A 25,802-nucleotide genomic window follows, 5' to 3' on the forward strand; every position below is an offset into this window, starting at 1 on the left:
TATACTATGATGCTTTTGCAAGACACAATTTGATGCTATTATCAGACCAGCGCAACAGTAATTTTTACATTTTGCGTCACGTTGTTTAAATAGTAAATCCATTTGATCCACTTTGTGGACTCATAGGTGTGCTGGTCTATAAAGGAGGTGTGTTAAGGCTAAAAGCTAAAAGCTGCTCTAAAGTCCAGCAGAGCGTTAGTTATGCTCCTATACAGGTCCAAACGCTTACACACTGCTGAATACACACAGGATGATCAGCAACACACAAATATCTTTACAGATGAAAACAATTAAAGGATTAAAATGATCCAGAAATGATGATTTTCTACATCAATATAAACAGCACTGCCTCCATGCCTTCTTCACCTCGGGGGGCTTTTTCAGTTTATTCATGATGATCTGCATCTTTATAATGTTATTATTAGCAGTATTATTGATTATATGCAGATTTATATCTGTTTTAATAAACACAAGTCTAGATTTGTCCAGCTGTGGGGTTTTGGAGACGTCTGCATCACCATATGGGGCATCAGAACAGGACGCGTGTTTGGATATAACTCAGTGTTTTGACCACACTTCATTATTATTGTTCATTTATTCCTTTGCTGGAGATTAGAACTGAATTTAGAAATAGTTTTGAAGCAAATCTTTGCGCTTAACAAACTAAATTAAATATGTGGGCTAATGGACGTGTTCAGTGGAGTGAGTTTCCACCGTTTCCTTACTCCACCAAAGTAAAGGAGTAAAGAGTAAAAATAAAGTAAAGAGGCTGAATGGAGGAGGCTCGTTCTTTATCCTCGCGCTGCAGATGCTCTGTTTAACTGTTTTCTCGCTAGTGTTCAGTTTTTACACTTATAAAGTCGCCATGTAAATAACAAATGCTCCATGGCGCGACACAACTGACTCTTAAAGGGAATGAGAGATGAGACTCTGATTGGTTTAATGCACGTTATACTCAAAACACACCCAGAACTCAATAAGAGAATAAGCTCAACCCTGTTAGACCATGCGCCGGGCCGCAGAGTGTATTTACCCATCCTTAAAATAGCAAAAGTGGACTCAGACACGTCCTTAATGCTTTTGCACCATGAGCTTTAGACTTTGTGTCTAGATCTTTAAAATAGAGCCCTCAGTTTCAACTTTATTTGTTATTTTTTTCTTTTACAGTCTGACGCAAAACTGGCAACTAGAAATCTTCTTCTGCTTAGTTTTAGGTCATCTTAATACAATTCATTTTAAAGTTCATGTAATGCTTTGTTATTAAATAAACCGCACAGAAGTTTATTTCATTAATTTCAGTGTTTGGTTTTACAGTATTTTCAAGCAGTGTAGAACTGTCAACCCTTACAAATTCATTGCCCAATGACTATTACAGATATGCAATGTTAATATCTTAAATCATGAAAATGAACCACAGAGCACAGCAGACGTTACAGTAAGTGTGTGTTTAACAGTATTTATGTTAGCTTGTTATGCTAAACAGGCTTTTTCTCCCAATATCTCCATGTAAAGTGTGTCAGCTGCTCTTCATCTCTGCAAACAAAGAAAACAACACAGAAAACACTGAGTTTGCTGCTAAAACACAATCAGTGCAGATTTATCCAGTTCTGTTTAATGAAGATAAAAAATAAATTAAACCTACAAATAATGATGTTGTCTACTTGCTGCATGTGCTCAAGCGCACGTCTCCGGCGGAGGAGTAAACACCCAAGTCTTCTGCTCGATAAAGAGATCCAGGCCTAAAAACACACACACATAAACATGTAAGAACAACTGACACGTGATCACAGTCATCGATTAATAATAAATAATGAAATCACAAGTCCAAGGCACTCGAATAGTAAGTGTAGACATTTTAAAAAGCCTTTATTAACATGGCTAATCTAGAATTATCATTATTTTGAAAGAGAAGCCATGTTAATAAAGGCTTTTTAAAATGTCTTCACTCACTGTTCGAGTGACTTGGACTTGTGATTTCGTTGTTTATCTTTATGAATCTCTTATCCAAAGAGCACCGACACAATAACCACCCATGAAGCACTTTTTGAAGGATTTTGTAATTAATAATTTAATCAAAATTATATTTAAATGAATTTTCTAGTTCATTTCTTTTCTGAATCAGTGCCTTATTTATTAATGCCACAGCGGAATGAACCGCCAACTATTCCAGAATATGTTTTATGCAGCGAATGCACTTTCAGCCGCGACCCAGTACTGGGAAACACCCAAACACACTGATTCACACAGACACACTCGTATACTACAACCAATTTAGTTGATCAATTCCCCTATAGCGCATGTGTTTGGACTGTGGGGGAAACCGGAGCACCCGGAGGAAACCCACGCCAACACGGGGAGAACATGCAAACTCCACATAGAAACGCCAACTGACCTAGCCAGGACTCAAACCAGCGACTTTTATACTGCGAGGCCACAGTGCTAACCACTGCGCCACTGTGCCGCCTCTATCCCTCATAGTGTGCTCTTAAATATAGTAAACGTCAGTAAGCGGTGAGATTTTCCAGCACTGAAACTAAAAGTTAAAAGTAAGTATAGTGACCTTCTGAGATAGAGGTTGGAGATGCAGCCTTCATAGGTGTCTTTTCCCAGGACCACATTCGAGGAATACTGTTCAGGTGAAAATCCCGTCACCCTCTGCCCGACATCTTCCTCATCAACTCGAAGCTCAACACTAAAAACAAAATGTAAACATCAATCATAATGCACTGCAACAATGCTGTTCTTACTTAGTATTTTTGTCTTGTTTCTAATCCAAATCTCTAAAGATTCTGAAATCAAGAAGCATTTTCAAGACAAGCACAAAATATAGTGTTGTTTTCAGAAATAATGAGACAAAATTTCATTAAAACAAGTGAAATAATCTGCCACTGGGGGAAGCCAAATAACATGTCAAAGTGAAAACAAGATTATTTTGCTTGTTTTAATGAAAACCTCACTTCATTTTGACTCATTATTTCTGAAATCAAGACTATATTTTGTGCTTGTCTAGAAAATGCTTCTTGGTTTCAGAATGTTTAGATATATAGACTAGAAACCAGAGAAAAACTTGTAGCTGTGCCCTATCATACACCAGGCGCAATAAATCTCAAGACGTGTTTGGCACGTTTTGTTGCTATTTTCAGACCAGCGCAACAGTAATTTTCACGTTTCGCCATCCAAATCCATTTGCACCACTTTGTGGACTCATGTGTGTGCTGGTCTATAAAGGAGGTGTGTTAAGGTGCATTGTTGATGCGTTGCTATTTTGAGAGACTGAAATAGAGCGCACCATTGACCAACTAAAAGCTGCTCTAAAGTCCAGCAAAGTGTTAGTTATGCGCCTGTGCAGGTCCAAACGCTTACACATTGCTGAATACACACAGGATGATCAGCAATACACAAATATCTTTACAGATGAAAACAATTAAAGGTTTAAAATAATCCAGAAATGATGATTTTCTACATCAATATAAACACCACTGCCTCCATGCCTTCTTCACCTCGGGGGGCTTTTTCAGTTTATTCATGACGATCTGCATCTGTATAATGTTATTATTATTAGCAGTGTTATTGATTATCTGCAGATTTATATTTGTTTCAATAAACACAAGTGTAGATTTGTCCAGCTGTGGGGTTTTGGAGACGTCTGCATCACCATATGGGGCATCAGAACAAGACGTGTGTTTGGATATAACTCAGTGTTTTGACCACACTTCATTATTATTGTTCATTTATTCCTCTGCTGGAGATTAGAACTGAATTTAGAAATAGTTTAGAAGCAAATCTTTGTGTTTAACCAACTAAATTAAATATGTGGGCTAATGGATGTGTTCAGTGGAGTGAGTTTCCACCGTTTCCTTACTCCACCAAAGTAAAGGAGTAAAGAGTAAAAATAAAGTAAAGAGGCTGAATGGAGGAGGCTCGTTCTTTATCCTCGCGCTGCAGATGCTCTGTTTAACTGTTTTCTCGCTAGTGCAGAGTTCAGTTTTTACACTCCACCATGTAAATAGCGAATGCGCCATGGAGCGACGCAACTGACTCTTAAAGGGAATGACACATGAGACTCTGATTGGTTTAATGCACATTATGCTCAAAACACACCCAGAACTCAATAAGAGAACAAGCTCAACCCTGTTAGACCATGCGCCGGGGGAAGAGCGGATTTATCCATCCTTAAAATAGCAAAAATGGATTCAAAAATGGCCTTAATGCTTTTGCGATTTTGTGTCTAGATTGTTAAAATACAGCCCGAAGAAAGAAAGGCATGTTCTGTAGTGTGTGCATTTAGAGGACAAAAGAGATGTTCGGTAAAAAAACTGCAAATCTTATTATTCTAGATTAATAGTCAGATCGTGATGACAACTGTAGCCAGACAAAACTGTAGAAATATCAGCATTGTGGATTAAAACAAGTAGAGTTTTCTTACCTTTGACCCTTTTTGATCACCGTGAGATAATGCCATTCTCCATCCTGGTACTGCTTAGTAGATTTATAGACCGTTCCTCCAAAATTCAGGACCACAAATCCTTTCTCCAGGGAGAGCTTAATGAAGTTATTCTACCACAGAGAAATCACAGAGACAATGGTAAATATATAATGAGAAACTATACAGTATACAGTGCAATATACAGTTTCACACAGTGCATAATTCATACTAAGTATGTTTTTTAATCTAGTTCAAGTAACAATTCTCACTATACAATATTACCCGCCTATTATTAAGATATTGTCTTTTTATTGTCTATTTATTAAAAAGTTCTCATTTGATTAATATTTCCTATAATAGTTTTTATTAATTTGTCATCTGACAATTCAAACAAATATTAATAATAAACACAAGGCCCTTCAAATGATGTTGAAGTGATATATAAAGTGTAATAGAAAGTGTGGCAGAATTAAACATTTCCTTCATTCTCTTTCGGCTTACTCCTTTTATTCATCAGGGGTCGCCACAGCAGCATATGTTTTACACAGCGGATGCCCTTCCAGCTGCAACCCAGTACTGGGAAACACCCATGCACACTCATACACAACGGCCGGAGGAAACCCACGACAACATGGGGAGAACATGGAAACTCCACACAGAAATGCCAACTGGTTGGCGCTAATAGCCTCACATCGACCGGAGTTCAATTCCCGGCTCGAGGTCCTTTGCCGATCCTTCCCCCCTCTCTCTGCTCCCAATGTATTCCTGTGTCAACTTCACTGTACTATCCAATAAAGGTGAAAAACACCTAAAAATATAATGATAAAACAAAAAAGAAATGGCAACTGCCCCAGCCAGGGCTCGAACCAGCGACCTTCTTGCTGTGAAGTCTCAGTGCTAACCACTGAGCCACCGTGTTTCCCTAGAATTAAACAATTAAGCACATATTTCGGACAAATGACATATGTTCATAGTATGTTCAAGCGATATATGTTATATCAACGTGAACACAGAAATGGTGAGCAGGAGGAGGGGTGTGTTAGGTTGTAAAAACTCTCCCCAAACCCTTTCCGCCATCTCTCTGAATGAAACGCCTACTTTACTACATCCAATCAGCTCACAGTAAACAAAACAAGCCACGCCCACTGTTTTCTCATTTAATATTCCGTTTCTCTAGGAACTGCGTCACAATACGAAACAAGAACTAAACAGCCACAGCTTCCGGTCTCTAATGATCTTATTGTGCAGTGTATTAGAGCTCTCTCAGCCAGCGTACATTAACTAAGAGTGTGTGCATGTGATCGTGAAACAGATACACACATTTTTCTGATTCTGCATCAGGATGCCGTCTGATTTTGTGCTCCTGAAGCCCAGTGAAAGGTTGACGTCGTCTAAGCTGAAGTCTTCACGCAGTTTCTCCAACGCGCTGCCTGAGCTGAATTCAGCTTTCCTGACCATCTGAAAAGGTGGTTAAAAATAACATCTTTCTTTTTAGATAACTGGTGATGAAATTACCATAACACACTTAATTCAAATGTTAAATGTAATAGTGAAAGATTACCACTAGCTCATTAGAGCAGCCTCTGCCGATGCCAACTTTCTCCTTAATATCTGCCGCAGCATTAGCAGCCACTATATTTTTCACACAAGCTTTCAGCGCAGGCACAGTGATGTTGTACCTATAATAAAATCAGTCTACATTAATAAATCAGCACAGGCTCATTGGAAATATATGCTTCAACCTACTGTTTATACAATCGTGCTTAGACATACACTTGACTCTGAATATATTTATTAATATATAAATATTTACAGGGACATAATTTTGACGAATAAAGGATTATTTTCTTCACACGACACCAAATAAACACCACTAAACATCTTAACGCTGTCTATGATCTGTAATGAACACGTTTGCATCCCCCAATCTATGAAAAGAGAAAAGCATTGTAAAATCAAGGTAAACTATATGTTCGCAGTGCACTTTTCTCTTTCGTCATCTACTGAAAACACTATTGGTTGGGTTTAGCGAAGGGTTTAGCGAAGAGTTTAGCGAAGGGTTTCGCTAGCTGATCTGTACGACAAGTTCCACTTTCTCCTGGACGTCTACAATAAGAATGTGTATCTGAAATGTACAACAAAACACACCCTAATTAATGTATTTCAGATTTGCAAAAGTGAAGACAGCGCCCTCTAGTGGATTTGCAATCTGAAACGTACAACAAAATGTACCCGGAGCAAAGTATTGTAGGTTTTGCAAAAATGTAGGGCTGTATTTCCAATGACCATGTGTTGTAATAAACTTCATATGAGTGTTCGCAAAAAATCTGAATTCGATTTACATATTTCGCATATAATATAACGCATTTAAGATTTGCAAAAATGTAAACAGCGCCCTTTAGTGGATTTGTAGTGGAATATTTCCCATTAGCCTGGGTTTTAATAAGTCATCGCGTGAGTATTTGGAAGAGATCTTTAATACAATTACTTATTTTCATAACATATTTCAGATACGCAAAAATATAGACAGCGCCCTCTAGTGGATTTGTCAACTGAAACATACAACTAAACATACCCTAACTAAAGAGATAGCGCTTTCTATTGTATTTGTCATATGAAATGTGCAATGAAGCGTGCTCTAATAACATATTTCAGATTCGCAAAAATGTTTACAGCGCCCTCTGGTGGATTTGTCAACTGAAACGTACAACAAAACGTACCCGAAGCAACGCATTTTAGATTTTGCAAAAATGTAGGCTAAGGCACGCATTTCTAATGAGCCTGGGTTGCAATAAACCAACAAATGAGTGTTCGGAAAAGATCTGCAGTACATTTACGTAATTTGTAACGTATTTCAGATTCGCAAAAACACATCTAAAACGTGCAACAAAACATACTAGGAGAATGATGTAGGCTAAGGAATGTATATCCAATGAGCCTGGGTTGTAATAAATCATTTGAGTGTTCGGAAGAAATCTGCAGCAAATTTGTCTTTACCATTCGCAAAAATGTAGACGGTGCCCCCTAGTGGATTTTTATCCAAAATGTGCAATGAAACACACCCTAAGTAATGTATTTCAGATTTACAAAAATGTAGACAGCGCCCTCCAGTGGATTTGTCATCTGAAAAGTGCAATGAAACGTCACCTAATAGCACATTTCAGATTCGCGAAAATGTAGACAGCGCCCTCTAGTGAACACCCGAAGCATACAACAAAACGTACCCTAATCAAAGTATTTCAGATTCGCAAAAATTTAGACAGCGCCTTCTAGTGTATTTGTCATTTGAAAAGTGCAATGAAGCACGCTCTAATAGCATATTTAAGATTCGAAAGAATGTAGACAGCGCCCTCTAGTGGATTTGTCAACTGAAACGTGCAACAAAACATACCCGAAGCAACGTGTTTTAGACTTTGCCAAAATGTAGACTAAGGCACGCATTTCCAATCAGCCTGTGTCTTAATAAGCCATTATTTGAGTGTTCAAAAAAGATTTGTAGCACATTTACTTATTTTCGTAACACGTTCATATTCGAAAGTATGTAGACAGCGCCCTCTAGTGGATTTGTCATCTAAAACGTGCAATAAATAGGCCTGAAAGTAATACATTTCAGTTTCACAATAACGTAGACAGTGCCCTCTAGTGGATTTGTCATCTGAAACGTGCAATAAAGCGGCCTGAAAGTAATGCATTTCAGTTTCACAATAATGTAGACAGCGCCCTCTAGTGGATTTGTCATCTGAAACGTGCAATAAAGCGGCCTGAAAGTAATGCATTTCAGTTTCACAATAACGTAGACAGCGTCCTCTAGTGGATTTGTCATCTGAAACGTGCAATAAAGCGGCCTGAAAGTAATGTATTTCAGTTTCACAATAATGTAGACAGCGCCCTCTAGTGGATTTGTCATCTGAAACGTGCAATGAAGCGGCCTGAAAGTAATACATTTCAGTTTCACAATAATGTAGACAGCGCCCTCTAGTGGATTTGTTATCTGACACGTACAACAAAACGTACCCGAAGCAATGTATCTTAGGTTTTGCAAAAATGTTGTGCTGAAGAACTTATTTCCCCTGAGCCAGGGTTGTAATAAACCATAATGTGAGTGTTTAGAACATATCTGTAGCACATTTCCATCCTAAAGGGAAGCCATCAAGATACAAACCTCTCACGCAAAATGTTGGGAATCCCACCGATGTAGTAATAAGTGAAGTTTCTTAGATTGTCGGTCATTTTGACTACGGTGGTCCCTATTATAACCCTTAGCACCTTTTTATCAGCAACAATGACTCTCACGTCTATTTCCTGAATGCAGAAGAGAGAAAAGCTCATTAATTTTCCACCCCCTTGACTGTGTAGTAAAATTCCTAAGTAAAAGTCAACATAATTTCCTTCCTTACCGGAGAAAGAACTACTTGTTGGTTACTTGTGATGGGCTCCAAAACCCGATCCTTGTCTTGTCCTCGTAGTACAATATAACCGCCTTCAAGAGACACACTGTAGTAGAAGTCCTGTTGAAGATATACAGTGATGTAATGTGTGTAAAGGACACAAGAGAATAATATTTAATAGGTGTAAACTGTTTTTTACATCATTCTCGTCTCCTAAATACAGTAGTAAAGCATCTTTGGCTCGGGTTTCCACTTTCTGCACGAGCTGCAGATTGAAGGGGAATCTCTCCAGCAGGACTTTAGCATAACCAGAGCCTTCAAAATAATCCGACTCTGTGCTTTTAAATGGGATTTGCCTGAGAAAATACAAATTAAAAAGCTTTAGTTTTATAAATCACAATATTGAGCCTCTGTATAAGCGTTCAGGCTACAATATTTAAGCCATGCTAAAAATTAGACATTCAAATATTGTTATACGTGTGTCGGAGGAGAGAAGTCCTCCTTATTTATAGTGTTTATATAAACAGGATTATCTTTATGATGATAGAACATATTGAGGTTGTGTATATGAAATTAGGAATAATAAATGTAGCAGGACATTAAATGACTGTTTATTTCTTTGCATTTTAACTTTGTAAACTATAAAATCATGCGTCTCCTCAAAGTTTGTTTCCTATTTTGTGAGCCAACTGACAACAGTTGTTCGCTCCCCTCTTTCTCCCCTGCTCTGCCAGCCACGCCCACTCTGCCCTCGCAGCGCTCCATGCCCATCATGGAGCATTTTTTTTAACAAGACTTAAACCGAATAAGGGGGACCCTTAAAATTCATATAATTAATAGGAAACTATACAATATTATATTTATGCATAAACATTAGATCAGTCAGTACTGAAGCCAAATCTGGAGTTTATCCGACAAAACAACTTACAATAACGGTCCAAAAACTAGCACACCCAAATTTATGTGTTAGATAAAAATATTAAATGCAGATTTATAAACAGAGGAAAAATTAAGAGACTTTGTTTGATTTAGTTGTAATTTTGTAGGTTGTAATTTTTATTTGCAATATTTTGCTTGAATATAGCTGTATTATCTTTCAATTTCTAAATATGTTTAGTGACTAAAATATTATTTTAATAAATATATCTGTTTATTAAATCTGTTTTGTTTAAATGCACCAAAATACACTGCCTATATTCATTGAGACATGGAGAAAAATATTCATTTTCAAAATGGGGTGTACTCCTATATGCTGAGCACTGTATATTATATATAATACATATTATATAGATTATTCTACTGTTTTTTTCTGAATATGTAATTAAACAAATATATTTATACACATATCGTGCTTGTGAAAGGTGCTAAAAAAATAAAACTGCAGTTTTTAATGAAAAAAATGGAAATATTTACAATAATTTTGTCCAAAAATGTTCACTGCAATCGATGCTTCATTCCTAAAAATAATTTCCAGTTTGTTTTTTTATTTAATAATTTCACATAATTAGACATTTAAAAAAAAAAAAAATCTTAGAATAGATAAATTAAATATGTTCATGCACTGTAAAAAAATCCTGGTTGCCTTAATTTTTTTAGCTGAATCAAATTAACACATTGAACTAATAATATATTAAACTGACTTAAAACAGCATGCGTAACTTATACAATTAAGTCAGAACATGATTAACTTAGTTTAATAAGTTACAGTGAATTAAAACATATGCTGTCAGGACTAATTGATCATTTTGAGTTATGAATTACATTATTTCACTGCTATTTTGACATTTTCTCCACATATCCCACATTCTGTCTGTGTATATAAAATTCTTGATCTCATCTTTGACCCACATGCAAATATATAAGTGTTATTATGCGTATTTTATTACTTATATAGTCGTTCATTAGCATCAAACCACAGGCATTGACTGCTTACCTCTTACAAGGAGTTTCCAGGTTGATTTTGACCGCGTTCTTAAAGTTGTACAGACTGAGGAATTTTTCATTGAAGGTGGAAAACTCAATGCAGCCTTTGTATTTGCCATAGTTGAGAGAAGCAGGTGGCTAAAAAGCAGAAAAAACTGTTGTTTTAAGATAAATATATGAATACATATTTGACCATGGATCATAAAACCAGTCATAAAGGATGAATTTTTTATTTATTTATACAAGACCTGAATGATAAATAAATAAATAAACTTTTTTCATTGATGTATGCTTTGCTAGGATAGGAAAATATTTGTCCGAGATACAACTATTTGAAAATCTGGAATCTGAGGATTCAAAACATCTAAACATAAGGTAAGAGTAAAGTATTTTAGGTTTTACAAAAATATAGGGCTGAAAAATGTTTTTTCCAATGGGCCTGGCGTTAAATAAACCATAACATGAGTGCTCGGAAAAGATTTGCAGCACATATTTCGAATTTCAGATTCGCAAAAATCTAGACAGCACCCTCTAGTGCATATGTCATTAGAAATGTGAAATGAAACATACCCCAAGTAGTGTATTTCACATTTGCAAAAATGAAAACAGCACCCACTAGTGGACTTGTCATTTGATACGTACAACAAAATGTACCATGAAAAAGTAAGTTTCGAAATATTTACAGTAGAATGTTTACAAAATATCTTCCATAGTAGCTTAGGAAGGTATTTCCAATGAGCCTAGGTTTATTTGAGTGTTTGGGAATGATCTGTAGCACATTTACATATTTCATAATGTATTTAATATTCCAGAAATGTAGACAGCACCCTCTAGTGGATTTGTCAACTGGAACGTGCAACAAAATGTATCCAGAGCAACGTATTTTAGGTTTTGCAAACAATACAGGCCTAAGGAATGTATTTCTAATGAGCCTGGGATTTAATAAATCATTATTTGAATGTTTGGAAAAAATCTGCAGCATATTTACACATTTCATAACGTATTTAAAATTAGCAAAAAATGCAAACAGCGCTCTCTAGTGGATTTGGCATCTGAAATGTACAACAAAATGTACCCAGAGAAAGTAAGCTTTGATTTATTTACAGTAAACAGTTTACAAAATATCTTGCATAGTAGCTTATGAATGTATTCCCAATGAGACTGGGCTTTAATCAATCATTATTTGAGTGTTTTCAAAAAGATCTGTAGCACATTTACATATTTTGTAATGTATTTCAGATTCAGAAAAGATGTGGACAGCGCCCTCTAGTGGATTTGTCAACTGAAACGTGCAACAAAATTTATCCAGAGCAACGTATTTTAGGTTTTGCAAACAATACAGGCCTAAGCAATGTATTTCTAATGAGCCTGGGTTTTAATCAATAATTATTTGAGTGTTTTCAAAAAGATCTGTAGCACATTTACATCTTTTGTAATGTATTTCAGATTCAGAAAAGATGTGGACAGCGCCCTCTAGTGGATTTGTCAACTGAAACGTGCAACAAAACGTACCCAGAAAAAGTAAGCTTTGATATATTTACAGTGGAAAGTTTACAAAATATCTTCATGGATCATGATCTGGTGATTTGTAGCAGATAAAAACAGTAATATTGACCCATACAATGCATTGCCAAAGTAACATCTGTGCAACATAAGACAGAGCCACATATTTATAAATGAATGAAGAGTTAATTAAACCCTTCATCACATAAGAACATCAGGCATACTTACAGTGAAGTTATCTGGATATCCTCCCACATAGAAGACCACATCGTCTGGCTGGAGGTTCAGCAGGTTTCGGGTCAGATCTCCCAGGTTTCCTCTGGTCTGCGGAGGCATTGGGTTGATGGATGTGTACTGCTTCGTGTAAGTCACTTCTGCGTCTTGATAAATTCTAAGTGGCCAACAAATGGGGAGAAAATGCACATAGTTATTAAAATGTAAAGTTATACATGTGAATATAATACACACACCCCCACCACCACACCACATGACAACCTCAAAACATGATTCTGAGTGTGCCTCACACAGGTGAGTGGGCTTGACAAACCACCTGTAGAAACCATCTATCTGTCATTTTAACCCACACTTGCATCAGATTGTGCACATTTGCACCAGACTCGTTCTTACAATCACTCAACATCTCAAAAATAAAATAAAATTGTGCATTTATGAAGTGTGCCTCACACAGGTGAGTGGGCTTGACAAACCACCTGTAGAAACACACTCTTTTTATATCTCTGTCATTTTAAGCACCAGATTTAGTAAGTTTTGCATCAGACACTTTCTTACAATCCCTCAATATCTAAAAAAAAGAGACAATTTTCTAATGTTCTGACTTAATAACTAACAATTTTGAAGTTTTGTTTCCGAATTGTGAGATGTAAATTTACAAAAAATAAAATAAAAATCAGAATTTATATCACTAATTCTGAGAAAAAAGCCACAATAACATCTTTTTCAGAGGCAGGAATGGGCTTCCATAGTTTTTAGTTCAGTGTTTGTTAAATTAATGAATGAATGACAACTAACTATGTAAAAAACTAAATAGAAATATGTTCACAAATTAAAAGCTAAACGAAAACAAACAAAACCATTCATGAAGCAAACTAAAACTAATCTGAAATGGGCGGCAAATTTACAAATAATATAAAAAAATCGTAACAAAAAAATAATTGGTATTTAACAAGACTGTTATGATCACCAGCGAACCAACGGCTGCAGATTGCTATGGACTTCAAATCTGCTGGTTGAACTACAGATCCAGTCATGCACCACACACACTCACACCTGTTCCTGATTGCAAACACACAGCCGGAGGATTGCCAAAGACTGATTACATGGACTTTATAAACCGCACACGCACACCTCATGGCTGAGTCTTGTTTATCTGTCAAGTTAACATTACAACGTGTTTTCCTTGCCTTGTCCTGCCATGTTTTTGACCCTAGCCTTGTTTGTTTGTTTGTTTACATTGCCTGCTGCCTGCCTGTATTGACCATTCGGCTGTTGTTCAACTATGATTCTGGATTCCCTGTAAACAACTGTTTGCTCCCGATTGTGATCATCGCCTGTCTGACCATACTCTGTTTAATAAACCTGCATTTTGGATCCGCACTTCCCTTGTCAGCCTCTCCCTTGTGACAAAGACCATGCATAGTAGTATATAATAGAGAATAAAAAAAATACAGATACATACTGTCTTTATTTTTTTACTTTCTCTATTCCCTAAAAATTTAATTCAATTATATATATATATATTTTAATTATTTATATATATTTAGTGGTGTAGTGGTTATTGCATCGACACATACACTCCGGTGCTCACGGCGACCTGAGTTCGATTCCCTCCTCGTGGTCCTATGCCGATCATTCCCTCTCTCTGCTCCCTACACTTTCCTGTCAATACTCTCTACTGTCATATTAATTAAAGGTGAAAAACCTGAGAACATTTTTTAAACCAGGTTACAAATAAGTAAATAAGAGTAAAAATAAACAAAATAAACACTAATTTGCTAAACTATATAAATGATGTAAATTAATCTTTGTAACTTTGTAAAACGGTTCCTTTAAGCCCATTGGTTAGGCTTAGGGTTAAACCATGACTATACCTGTAAAGGTCAATTTTGTCAAAGAAGGACAGGTCAGATGAGGACTCGGTGATGTTGTAGGCCTCGATGTCGTATTCCTGACCATTGAGCTTATAAATGAAATGCAGGACATTCTTTCGAAGAACCATGCCGATGTAGTCTCCAGATGCCTGTGAAAACATTGAGCATTAATGAGATTACCAGCTGGTAGACTCTAAAAATGATGCAGAACCTGTATTTATGAAGAATCCCATAAATAATTTACTCAAAAAAAAAAAATCCAAATTGAGCTTAGACAAGAGTGATTCAGATCCACCATCTATGCCAGTTTAAGCCAGTGCGGTGTATTACAAATTCTTTTTAAGACTATGATTGGTTGATTCCTTCAAGGCACAGTTCACCCAAAAATAAAAATTCTGTCGTCATTCACTACTCTCAACCCTTTCTTTCTTCTGTTGAACACAGAGGAAGATATTTTGAAGAATGCAATGGAAGTCAATGGTTACAGATTTTCAGCATTTTCTGAATCTATTCTTTTAGTGTTCAACAGAATAAAAGGTCTGAAAAGGGTGAGTGAATAACCAGTACATTTTCATTGTTGGGTGAACTATCCTTTTAAGAAAACCATGCCAGTTTCTACAGTGTCAGAGTAATTAGTAAGTCAGCAAAATATACTTGCTAATATACTAATAAACTAATTATTAGGTACACCCGTCCAACTGCTCGTTAACGTAAATGTCTACTTAGCCAATCACATGGCAGCAACTCAATGCATTTAGGCATGTAGACATGGTCAAGATGATCTGCTGCAGGTCAAAGTGAGCATCAGAATGGGGAAGAAAGGGGATTTAAGAGACTTTGAACGTGGCATGGTTGTTGGTGCCAGACGGGCTGCTCTGAGTATTTCAGAAACTGCTGATCTACTGGGATTTTCACACACAACCATCTCTAGGGTTTACAGAGAATGGTCCGACAAAGAGGAGATATCCAGTGAGCGGCAGTTCTGTGGGCGCAAATGCCTTGTTGATGCCAGAGGTCAGAGGAGAATGGCCAGACTGGCTCCAGCTGATAGAGAGGCAACAGTAACTCAAATAAGCACTCGTTACAACCGAGGATGTGGTGGAACGGGAGATTGGCATCATGGAAGTGCAGATGACAAATCTGCAGCAACTGCGTGATGCTATCATGTCAATATGGAGCAAAATCTCTGAGGAATATTTCCTGTATCTTGTTGAATCTGTGACATGAAGGATTAAAGCAGTTCTGAAGGCAAAAGCAGGTCCAACCTGGTACTAGTAAGGTGTACCTAATAAAATGGCCGGTGAGTGTATAACACTATTTCAGTGTTTAAAATAAATAAATAAATAAATAAATACAAATAAATAAAAAAATAAAAATATATATTTAATGAAAAAATTGTACATATTGTGCCTTCAAGTTAAAATAACAAGTTAAAATTAAGTTAGAATGAAGTTTAGTTTGATTCAACTTAAAAATTGAATTGTCAAAGCTCTTGAGGATCTTCATTCGATGCGGGTTCGGGTGCAAATGTTATTATTGCAGTTTTACTCACGTTTCTCTTTCCGAGGTACATCACGAACAGGTCGTCCTGGTTCTGCTGTTCTACAGGATCATCTCCTCGGGCCGGGGGTTTTTCAGGTCTCTGTAGGGACAGACTGAGAGCGGTGAACGCCCGCAGGTCTGCCAGATCAGCCGGAGGATGCAGCTCCACGTGCCCTTCACCAGTGAACTTCATCGGCACCACAACCTGTAAAACATTTTCAAACAGGAGATGCTAAACTATTCACCTTCCTGTGAATTTCTTGTTTTATTTATTTTGAAAAGAGTTTCATTTTAACAGTACTTGCTATATTTTTTCTTTTGGAGAAAGTTTTACGTCACTGAAAAAAATTATTCATTTGATTTACTTATTTTTTTAAGGTAGCTGGTGGCAAACAATTGACATGGCCTGAATTTAAACAAACAAATTAAATTTAGTAATGTTTAACTTCATTTGTTTGTTTGAGACTTTCTCCAGAAGCAAAAAAAATATATATTATTAATATACAGTCTGTAAACAATTGGAAAGTATTTGTAGGACACAGACAGAAAAATGCTCTTACTCTGTTGGCAGCGTCACGAGCCTGCTCAATCAGCTCCTTAATCTTATTAATATTATCAGAAATGTTGTTTCCATAATTAATCTGATTATTCAGCTCGTCTATTTTATCCAGCAGGGACGGGATGGAGCCGCTCACTTTCTTCACTGTCAGGAAAAGCAGAGAAAAAGTACAAAAACTTTTTAAAAATCCACTAAACCCACAATAAAAACAATACTACAGTCGTTTTATAGTAAATACTATAGTGTTTGTGAGCCATACTACAGTAAAGTGTATTACACTGTGTATATTATAGTGTTTACAATTCTGTGTTAATGAATGCTCCAGCAAATTGTAGTAATAACTACTGTTAAACTGCAATAAATACTGTAATATACTTTAGGTTTTACTACGGTAAACTGTGATGTATTGTAATATACAGTAATGCACCCTATAATTGTATGAAATTACACTATTGGGTCATTTGTTTATATTACTATGGTTGTTGTTGTTGTTACCATAGCAACTGTAGAATCAATATAACAGATCAGTTACTAAGTTGTTGTGTCACCATAGCAACTATAGAATCACCACAACAGATCAGTTACTAAAGTTGTTGTGTTACCATAGCAACTGTAGAATCACCACAACACATTAGTTACTAAAGTTGTTGTGTTACCATAGCAACTATAAAATCACCACAACAAATACGCTTCTATAGTTGTTGTGTTGCCATAGCAACTGTAGAATCGCCACTACAGATCAATTACTAGTGTTTTTGTGTTACCATAGCAACTGCAAAATCGCCACAACAGATCAATTACTATAGTTGTCGTGTTACTATAGCAACTGTAGAATCGCCACAACAGATCCATTACTGTAGTTGTTGTGTTACCATAACAACTATAGAATCGGCACAACAGATCAATCACTATTGTTGTTGTGCTACCATAACAACTATAGAATCGGCACAACAGATCAATTACTATTGTTGTTGTGTTACCATAGCAAATTTAGAATCGCCACAACAGATCAATTACTATTGTTGTTGTGTTACCATAGCAACTGTAGAATCAACACAACAGATCAATTACTATTGTTGTTGTGTTACCATAGCAACTGTAGAATCGCCACAACAGATTAGTTCATGCACTCAGGTTCAAAAGCATTACAGTAAGGCGCAGCACTCACCGGTCATGTCCACATTATTGAGCACATTGTCCATGTTTGAGACGGTAGGAGTGACGGAGATCTTGTTGACTTCTGCTTTGATGTCATTCAGCTGGTCCATTGTATCACTCGTGCTGCGATTGGCTGCCGTCGCCGTTTTTTTAGCGGCGTCAATAATTTTAGCAATGTCGTCTGTGGAGAGGAAGATCGAACATATTTTCAAGCACATTAAGATTGATGTTTTAAATTGAATGACCTGCCTAATTCAATCTAATCAGCTAGGAAAATGTCTTAAGATCTTTTTTGTCGACATGTGTCTAATGTTGAACTCACACCATGTACAAAATGTACCCTTTTTATTTTTATACGTATATAGTAGTGCTTGTTGTAAACAATATATATATATATATAGGGCTATCAGTCCTTTAGGGTGGGGCTATAAGTCCTTTAGGGCGCATCTATCAGTCATTTGGGGAGGGGTTAAGAGTGATTTAGGGTGGTGCTGTCAGTGCTTTAGGGTGGGGCTATCAGTCCTTTAGGGTGGGACTAACCGTCATTTAGGGCGGGGCTATCAGTCCTTAGTCATTAGTCATTTAGGGAGGGGCTATCAGTTGTTATAGGGTGCTATCAGCCATTTAGGGTGGAACTATCATATTTAGGGCAGGGCTATCAGTTATTTAGGGCGGGTCTATCAGTCATTTGGGGATGGGCTATTAGTCATTTAGGGGGCTCTCATCATTTACGGCGGGGCTTTCAGTCGTTTAGGGTGGGGCTATCAGTCATTTAGGGCGGGACTATCAGTCCTTTAGGGCGCATCTATCAGTTATTTGGGGAGGGGCTATCAGTCCTTTAGAGTGGGACTATTATCAATTAGGGCAGGGCTATCAGTCCTTTATGGTGTGTCTTGTTTCCGCACTATATTTTTTCTAATTTCAGGATTGTAATAAGTGGATGTGCACCACAATAACAAAATAAGGACAATCTTATCTTCAGTTTCATGCTGGCCATACATATAAGTTAAGTTACATGTCAATGCAATCGATCGAAAAGAGGAATTTACTGTCACGTGGTGTGAATGACATGACTGTGTGACATGTTTGCAGTGGACACATGGAAATAGCATCAATCGCAATCAGCATACACGTTCAAAAAACCGTACTTGAGTGAAAATTCACGTGGTGAAAACTTATGTACAACATGATGTAACTGCAGAAGAGTCAAGCTTTAAATAGGAAAATGATCAAAACACCTTGAGCATTCTTGAGAGAGATACTCATGGTCTAATCCAATTCAACGATCTATGCTAAGCTAAGCTAAAAGTGCTCCCGCCATACCTGGAGATCATCTGAATGGATTATGAAGTGGTGAAACTCAACTGCTTAACTCTAGAGCTGTAAAATGAGCCTATTTCCAAAAGAAAAGAAAAAAAAGTGGAATGTTCCTCTAACAAACAATTCTCGTCATGGAAATCTAACATGCCGGCACCTGCCCTTTCACATGATGTCCGTAAACCAAACCCCTCAGTGAACTCTGGCCTATATGAGACTACAATAGACTACAATATAGAGAACAGGTTTTATCCTTGCAGACACACGCTGTAAAACATATCCGTAAATGAGCAGTTTTCCATATTTTTTTAATCATGTTTTTATTTTTCCCTTTTTATTTCTGCTTTTGAACTGCATTATGGGATTTTGATCTTTCTTACAACAACTTTTAGCATGAAAAAGTATGAAAAAGTGAATTTATTGTCATGTGTAATAGTTTGCAGTGCTATATTGTCTGTGTTAGTGTTGTATATTACGCTGCAAACACCTTGTAATAAACTGCAGCACATTTTCTGCTTTTTTACACACTTATTTCATTAGATATTATGTCTTATACAGTATATTATTATTATAAATGACTAAAATGTCAGTAAAAGTCACTGTAGAGTTGAATTTACAACATCACAAGTGGACAGAGCAGAGATCAACATCCCATAATGCAACGCACAACGACAAATAAACCCAAAACACTTGTGAGTCACTAAATTTGGAAACAGGTAAATATCAGATATTTTTACAGCATATAGTCGTATATTCTGCCCTTTCCGTACCTCTCTGAACGCCCTTTAAACCCTCCTGAACTTTAAGCAGCTCCTCTTCCAAAGCTTTCCTCTTCTTCTCCGCATCTTGCAAGCGTTTCTTCTGATCATTCAGGTCTTTGGTTGCTCCTGATGAAGATGAAACCACAGTTCAAAACTGAAATGACTGACGATAAATGCAGTTCAGGTTTATATTTGAACTTTACACACTGCTCTTCGTTTTCTTGATTCAAGAAGCATTTTCAAGTCAAGCACAAACGATTGTTTTGCTTTCACGAATAATGAGTCAAAATGAAGTGAGTTTTATATTAAAATGAGCAAAATAATTCTATTTCAAAGCGAAAACAAGATTATTTTGCTTAATCTCACTTAATTTTGACTCATTATATCTGAAAACATAGCAACTGCTTTTGCTTGTCTGGGAAATGCTTCTTGATTTAAGAATTTGTAGATATTTGGGCTAGAAACAAGACCAAAACTCTAAGTAAGAAGAGCATTTGTTGCACTGTACATATTGCCGATGTCACCTTTAAGATCTTTAGCTGCATTTTTGGCATTTTTAAGCAGGTTACTGCCATTGGTTTTCAGATCTTGCGCCCTGTTGATTAAATCCCCTTGACTGACATCCTGAAACAACAAGAAAAAACAAGAAATACAAATGTCTGAATACTTAAAACATCAGTGCGAGAAGATTATTTAACACTCAAAGAAATTACAAACATGGTGAATAGAGCAAGATACATTCAGCGTGTGCTTTGCATCAATGCAATGCGTTTACATACAGTCAATGCTTTTTGTAATCGCATGCCTTTTCTTAAATTGGAGCGCATTAAGCTCTCTCTGCCATTGTTTTCTGTAAAAATGACATAGTAGTACATCATTATTCATCATTATTCGTGTACTGTTAGTATAACTGTTACTGGTACTGTTAAGTTACCAGCCTACTGTATTATAGAGAGTGTTAATTAGCACTTTAGTTTTAGCTAAATGTAACTAACATGAACTCATGACCTGTCTTTATGTCATGACTTTACTTGGAGGGGCGCTAATTTAGCTCTACAGTTTAACTAAATGACTTTTATTGACATTTTAGTCACTTTAAATAATATAATGTGTAAGAAATAATATATAGAGAGAAATAAGAATAGAAGAAATGCAAGTATATTTATATTTTCTGCTATTTTTCATTGTTAATATTTTTATTTAAGACACAGATCAGTGAAACATACACCCCACCTTACACACAAACACACATCTTCAGGAATATCAAGGGTTATTTATTTAAAGGTGTCAAACATGGCCGGATGCACGGATCCAACATACTGATACACATCCAATTAAGAAGAGTAAACAAGCTAAATAATCTTGACAATGTGGTCAGGAAAATAACCTTATGTCAAAAGGAAAAACACGATTATTTCTCTTTCCCTCATTGTCAGATTATTTTGCTCGTTTTACGTAAAAACTCACTTCATTTCGACTCATTATTTCTGAAAACAAGACTATATATTTCGCTTGTCTAGAAAACGCTGACTGATTTAGGAATTTTCAGATATTTGGACTAGAAATGAGAGAAAATATCAAAGCAAAGCCTTTCTTTGTAGCGTCACATTGATGTTTATCAGTAATCGAAATGATTTCCTACATTGAGCGCTTTATCCGCCGCCTCTTTGGCCTTCTTCGCAGCCTCCTCTGCAGCGTTGACTGCATCTGTGATGTTTTTATACGCCTCGATGCCAGAAAGAGCGTCCTGAACACCCGAACGTCTGCTCGCATTCTGCACAGCACTGTACATGAGAAGAAAACAGCACTTCTGTTTACATCAACATTATATTTTCATTCATGTGCATAAAAGAGTCACATGGATAGTATTAGTATGTCTGGAGGCCTTCCCCCCACTGAGTGGCACCCCTGGGTGTAGTACCGGCGGGGTTAGACATGCACTAATCATAAGCTAAAACTTTGACTATAACATGAGTCAAGAGTTCACGTCACTTGCTAGTTCATGTTTTTAAATTAATGCATTAATGACACTTTCGTTTCAGCTAAATGTAACTAACATGACCTGTCAATGTGTCTTTATGTCATGACTTTACTTGTAGGGTGCGCTAATTTCCATATTAGTACATCATTATTCATGTACTGTACATATAAAGTTAATTATGATGTTACTAGCCTACTGTATAATAGAGAGTATTAATTAGCACATTAGTTTTAGCTAAATGTAACTAACATGACCTGTTTATGTGTCTTTATGTCATGACTTTACTTGTAGGGGCGCTAGTTTCCATATTAGTACAGCATTATTTATGTAGTGTACGTATAAAGTTAATTTAAGTTAGCCTACTGTATAATAGAGAGTATTAATTAGCACTTTAGTTTTAGCTAAATGTAACTAACATGAACTCATGACCTGTTAATGTGTCTTTATGTCATGACTTTACTTGTAGGGGCGCTAATTTCTATATTAGTACAGCATTATTTATGTACTGTACATATAAAGTTAATTATGATGTTACTAGCCTACTGTATAATAGAGAGTATTAATTAGCACTTTAGTTTTAGCTAAATGTAACTAACATGACCTGTTAATGTATCTTTATGTCATGACTTTACTTGGAGGGGCGCTAATTTCCAGATTAGCACATCATTATTCATGTATTGTACATATAAAGTTAATTTAAGTTAACCTACTGTATAATAGGAAGTATTAATTAGCACTTTCGTTTTTAGCTAAATATAACGAACACTCATGACCTGTTAATGTATCTTTATGTCATGACTTTACTTGTAGGGGCGCTAGTTTCTATATTAGAACATCATTATTCATGTACTGTACGTATAAAGTTAATTATGATGTTACTAGCCTACTATATAATAGAGAGTATTATTAGCATTTTAGTTTTAGCTAAATGCAACTAACATGATCTGTTAATGTGTCTTTATGTCATGACTTTACTTGGAGGGTGCTAATTTACATATTAGTACATCATTATTCATGTGCTGTTATTAAAAAGTGTTGCCAGTCGTCTACTGTATAATGGAGATTATAATAGATAAAGTAGTATGCAGTAAATTTGCTTTACTTACTATATACATAGAGTTGAAGTCAGAATTATTTGCCCTTCTGAACATTTATTTTTCCCAATTTCTGTTTAACAGAGAGATTTTCAACACATTTCTAATCATAATAGTTTTAATAACTCGTTTCTAATAACTGATTTCTTTTATCTCCGCCATGATGACAGCACATATTATCTGACTAGATATTCTTCAAGATATTAGTATTAAGCTTAAAGGACAATCCAAAGCTAATATTGCTGAAGGGGGATAATAATATTGACCTTAAAATGGCTTTAAAACATTTAAAAACTGCTTTTATTCTAGCTGAAATAAAACAAATAAGACTTTCTCCAGAAGAACAAATATTAGAGGAAATACTGTGAGAAATTCCTCAATCTGAGAAACATCATTTAGGAAATATTAGAGAAAGAAACTCACAGGAGAGTGAATAACTGACTTCAGCTGTGTGTGGTAATATGAGAAGCCCCTGTGATGGACATGTTGTCAGAAAACTAATGAAATCACTCACTCTTGGAGCTCTTTGGCCAGTTTGTACATGTTTTCCGCATGTTCCTCCGCCTGCTGGACGATTTTCTCTTTGGCTGTTGCTTGTGAGACGGTCTGGAGTTTCTTCTTGAGGTCAGTCTTTGCTCCGTTCAGTTGTGCTGCAAGCTGTTCATACTCCTGTAGGGAAATACAGATGAGCTCATTCATTCACTTTCCTTCGGCTTAGTCTCTTATCTATCAGGGGTCGCCACAGTAGAATGAACCGCCCATCTGCAACCCAGTACACACTCGCATTTACACACGTACACTAAGGCCATGTTAGTTCATCAGTTCCCCTATAGCGCATGTGTTTGGACTGTGGGGGAAACCGGAGCACGCCAACATGGGGAGAACATGCAAACTCCACACAGAAATGCCAAGTGACCCAGCCAGGACTCAAACCAGCGACCTTCTTGCTGTGAGGCAACACTGTGAACCACTGAGCCACCGTGCCGCCCTCATTACCAGTTTATCAAACTAATATGATTGACTCACGTCTTGTTATTGATAGCTTTATATTGGAAGACTATAGAAAGTCCATCCATTGACCACTGGTTGAAACATACATGGCACACTACACTGCATTGGAAAGACTAACCTACAGTATAACTTAAAGAGCAGCCATTAAACTTAGGATAACATTGGCACATGTAACAAATACCTCTGACTGATATGTGTTGATATGTGAAAATATATGGGTATCCCTGTCTTAGCGCATGTCTGACAACATCTTGTACCTGTATAACTGGTATAACTGAATTTATTAATACTTTAAGGGAGTTAAAATGTTTTTAAAAGGTGCCTTTATTACAATAAAGAAATGTATAAAAAATAAATAAAGGAATCAGAGCTACATTTATAATAAAAGTTTACCGTTTTGCCATCATTGAACATTTTCAGCAGGTCCTGCGTGTCTTTCAGCTGGTCCGTGGCGAGAACAATCTGATCCCGAACGACGTCTCTCTCACGCTGCAAATCATTGACTCGTTTCTTTGAAGACAATAGAAAGACTCTTTATGAGAGAGCATGTTTTGAGGACTGTACAGTTTGGGATGATCAGTGTTGGGGAAAGTTACTTTTGAAAGTAATGGATTACAATATTGAGTTACTCTCCAATAAAAGTAACTAGCTGCGTTACTTAGTTACTTTTTATGCGTTGCGTTGTGTTACATGCTGTCACATTATGTTACGTATGTTAGGTCACATTGCGTTGCATTACACTACATTGCATTGCATTATGTTGCATTACATTATGTTATGCTATTTGCGTTACGTTATGTTGCGCTACGTTGCATTAGGTTGTGTTATGTTGCTTTACACTGCATTACATTATGTTATGTTGCGATCCATTGCGCTACATTATGTTATGTTGCATTGTGTTACCTTGTGTTACATTATGTTACATTGCATTGCATTGCGTTGTTATGTTGCGTTGGGTTATGTTGCATTACGTTATGTTGCGCTGCGTTACGTTATGTTGTGTTACATTTTGTTGCATTAAATTGTGTTGTGGTGCATCACATTGTGTTACATTACATTGCGTTACATTGCTTTGCATTGTGTTATGTTATGTTTTGTTATGTTTTGTTACATTGCATTGCATTACACTACATTGCATTGCGTTATGTTGCATTGCATTATGTTGCATTACATTATGTTATGCTATTTGCGTTCCGTTATGTTGTGCTACGTTGCATTAGGTTGTGTTATGTTGCTTTACACTGCATTACATTATGTTATGTTCCGATCTATTGCGTTACATTATGTTATGTTGCATTGTGTTACTTTGTGTTACATTATGTTACATTGCATTGCGTTGTTATGTTGCGTTACGTTATGTTGCATTACGTTATGTTGCATTACGCTATGTTGCATTATGTTGTGATACATTTTGTTGCATTAAATTGCGTTACATTGCTTTGCATTGTGTTATGTTATGTTTTGTTACATTGCGTTGCATTACACTACATTGCATTGCGTTATGTTGCATTGCATTAGGTTGCGTTACATTATGTTACGCTTTATTTGCGTCATGTTATGTTATGTTACGTTGTTTATGTTACGTTGCAGTATGTTGTGTTATGTTGCTTTACATTGCATTACATTGTTGTGTTGCATTGCATTGTGTTGTTTTGTTGCGTTATGTTATGATTCATTATGCTAAGTTGCATTACATTATGTTGTGTTACATTACGTTGCATTAAATTGCGTTACATTACAATACATTGCGTTACATTGTGTAATGTAACTGTGTTACGTTGAGTTAGAATGTGTTGCATTGCAGTGCGTTGTTACATTAAGTTATGTTACGTTGAGTTACGTTATGTTGCATTGCGATATGTCATGTTGCATTACATTATGTTATGTTGCTTTACACTACATTACGTTGTGTTGCGTTACGCTGTGTTGCAGTACGTTATGTTGTGTTACATTACGTTGCATTAAATTGCGTTACGGTGCATCCCATTGCGTTACATTACATTGCGTTACATTGCTTTACATTGTGTAATG

The 25,802-nt window shown here is 36.4% G+C and overlaps 1 protein-coding gene across 1 annotated transcript in view; it reads right to left on the bottom strand.

Moving 5' to 3' along the window:
- Positions 1–1,133: 1,133 nt before the first annotated feature.
- Positions 1,134–25,802, bottom strand: part of si:ch211-241e1.3 (laminin subunit alpha-3) — a 42,823-nt gene continuing 18,154 nt past the window's right edge. Inside the window, exons 12-31 of the mRNA XM_056464611.1 lie at positions 24,165–24,281; positions 23,275–23,429; positions 21,328–21,469; positions 20,210–20,309; positions 19,695–19,811; positions 17,618–17,788; positions 16,451–16,593; positions 15,901–16,095; positions 14,349–14,497; positions 12,469–12,631; positions 10,748–10,875; positions 9,014–9,170; positions 8,824–8,934; positions 8,589–8,728; positions 5,988–6,105; positions 5,747–5,884; positions 4,427–4,557; positions 2,561–2,692; positions 1,643–1,739; positions 1,134–1,533 (exon numbers count right to left, since the gene is read on the bottom strand). Of these exons, the coding sequence (XP_056320586.1) occupies positions 1,658–1,739; positions 2,561–2,692; positions 4,427–4,557; positions 5,747–5,884; positions 5,988–6,105; positions 8,589–8,728; positions 8,824–8,934; positions 9,014–9,170; positions 10,748–10,875; positions 12,469–12,631; positions 14,349–14,497; positions 15,901–16,095; positions 16,451–16,593; positions 17,618–17,788; positions 19,695–19,811; positions 20,210–20,309; positions 21,328–21,469; positions 23,275–23,429; positions 24,165–24,281 (2,589 nt within the window). The 3' untranslated portion in view covers positions 1,134–1,533; positions 1,643–1,657. The remainder of the gene's footprint in view (positions 1,534–1,642; positions 1,740–2,560; positions 2,693–4,426; positions 4,558–5,746; positions 5,885–5,987; positions 6,106–8,588; positions 8,729–8,823; positions 8,935–9,013; positions 9,171–10,747; positions 10,876–12,468; positions 12,632–14,348; positions 14,498–15,900; positions 16,096–16,450; positions 16,594–17,617; positions 17,789–19,694; positions 19,812–20,209; positions 20,310–21,327; positions 21,470–23,274; positions 23,430–24,164; positions 24,282–25,802) is intronic.

This window comes from Danio aesculapii, chromosome 2, assembly GCF_903798145.1.
Source record: "Danio aesculapii chromosome 2, fDanAes4.1, whole genome shotgun sequence".
NCBI classification, from domain to species: Eukaryota; Metazoa; Chordata; class Actinopteri; order Cypriniformes; family Danionidae; genus Danio; species Danio aesculapii.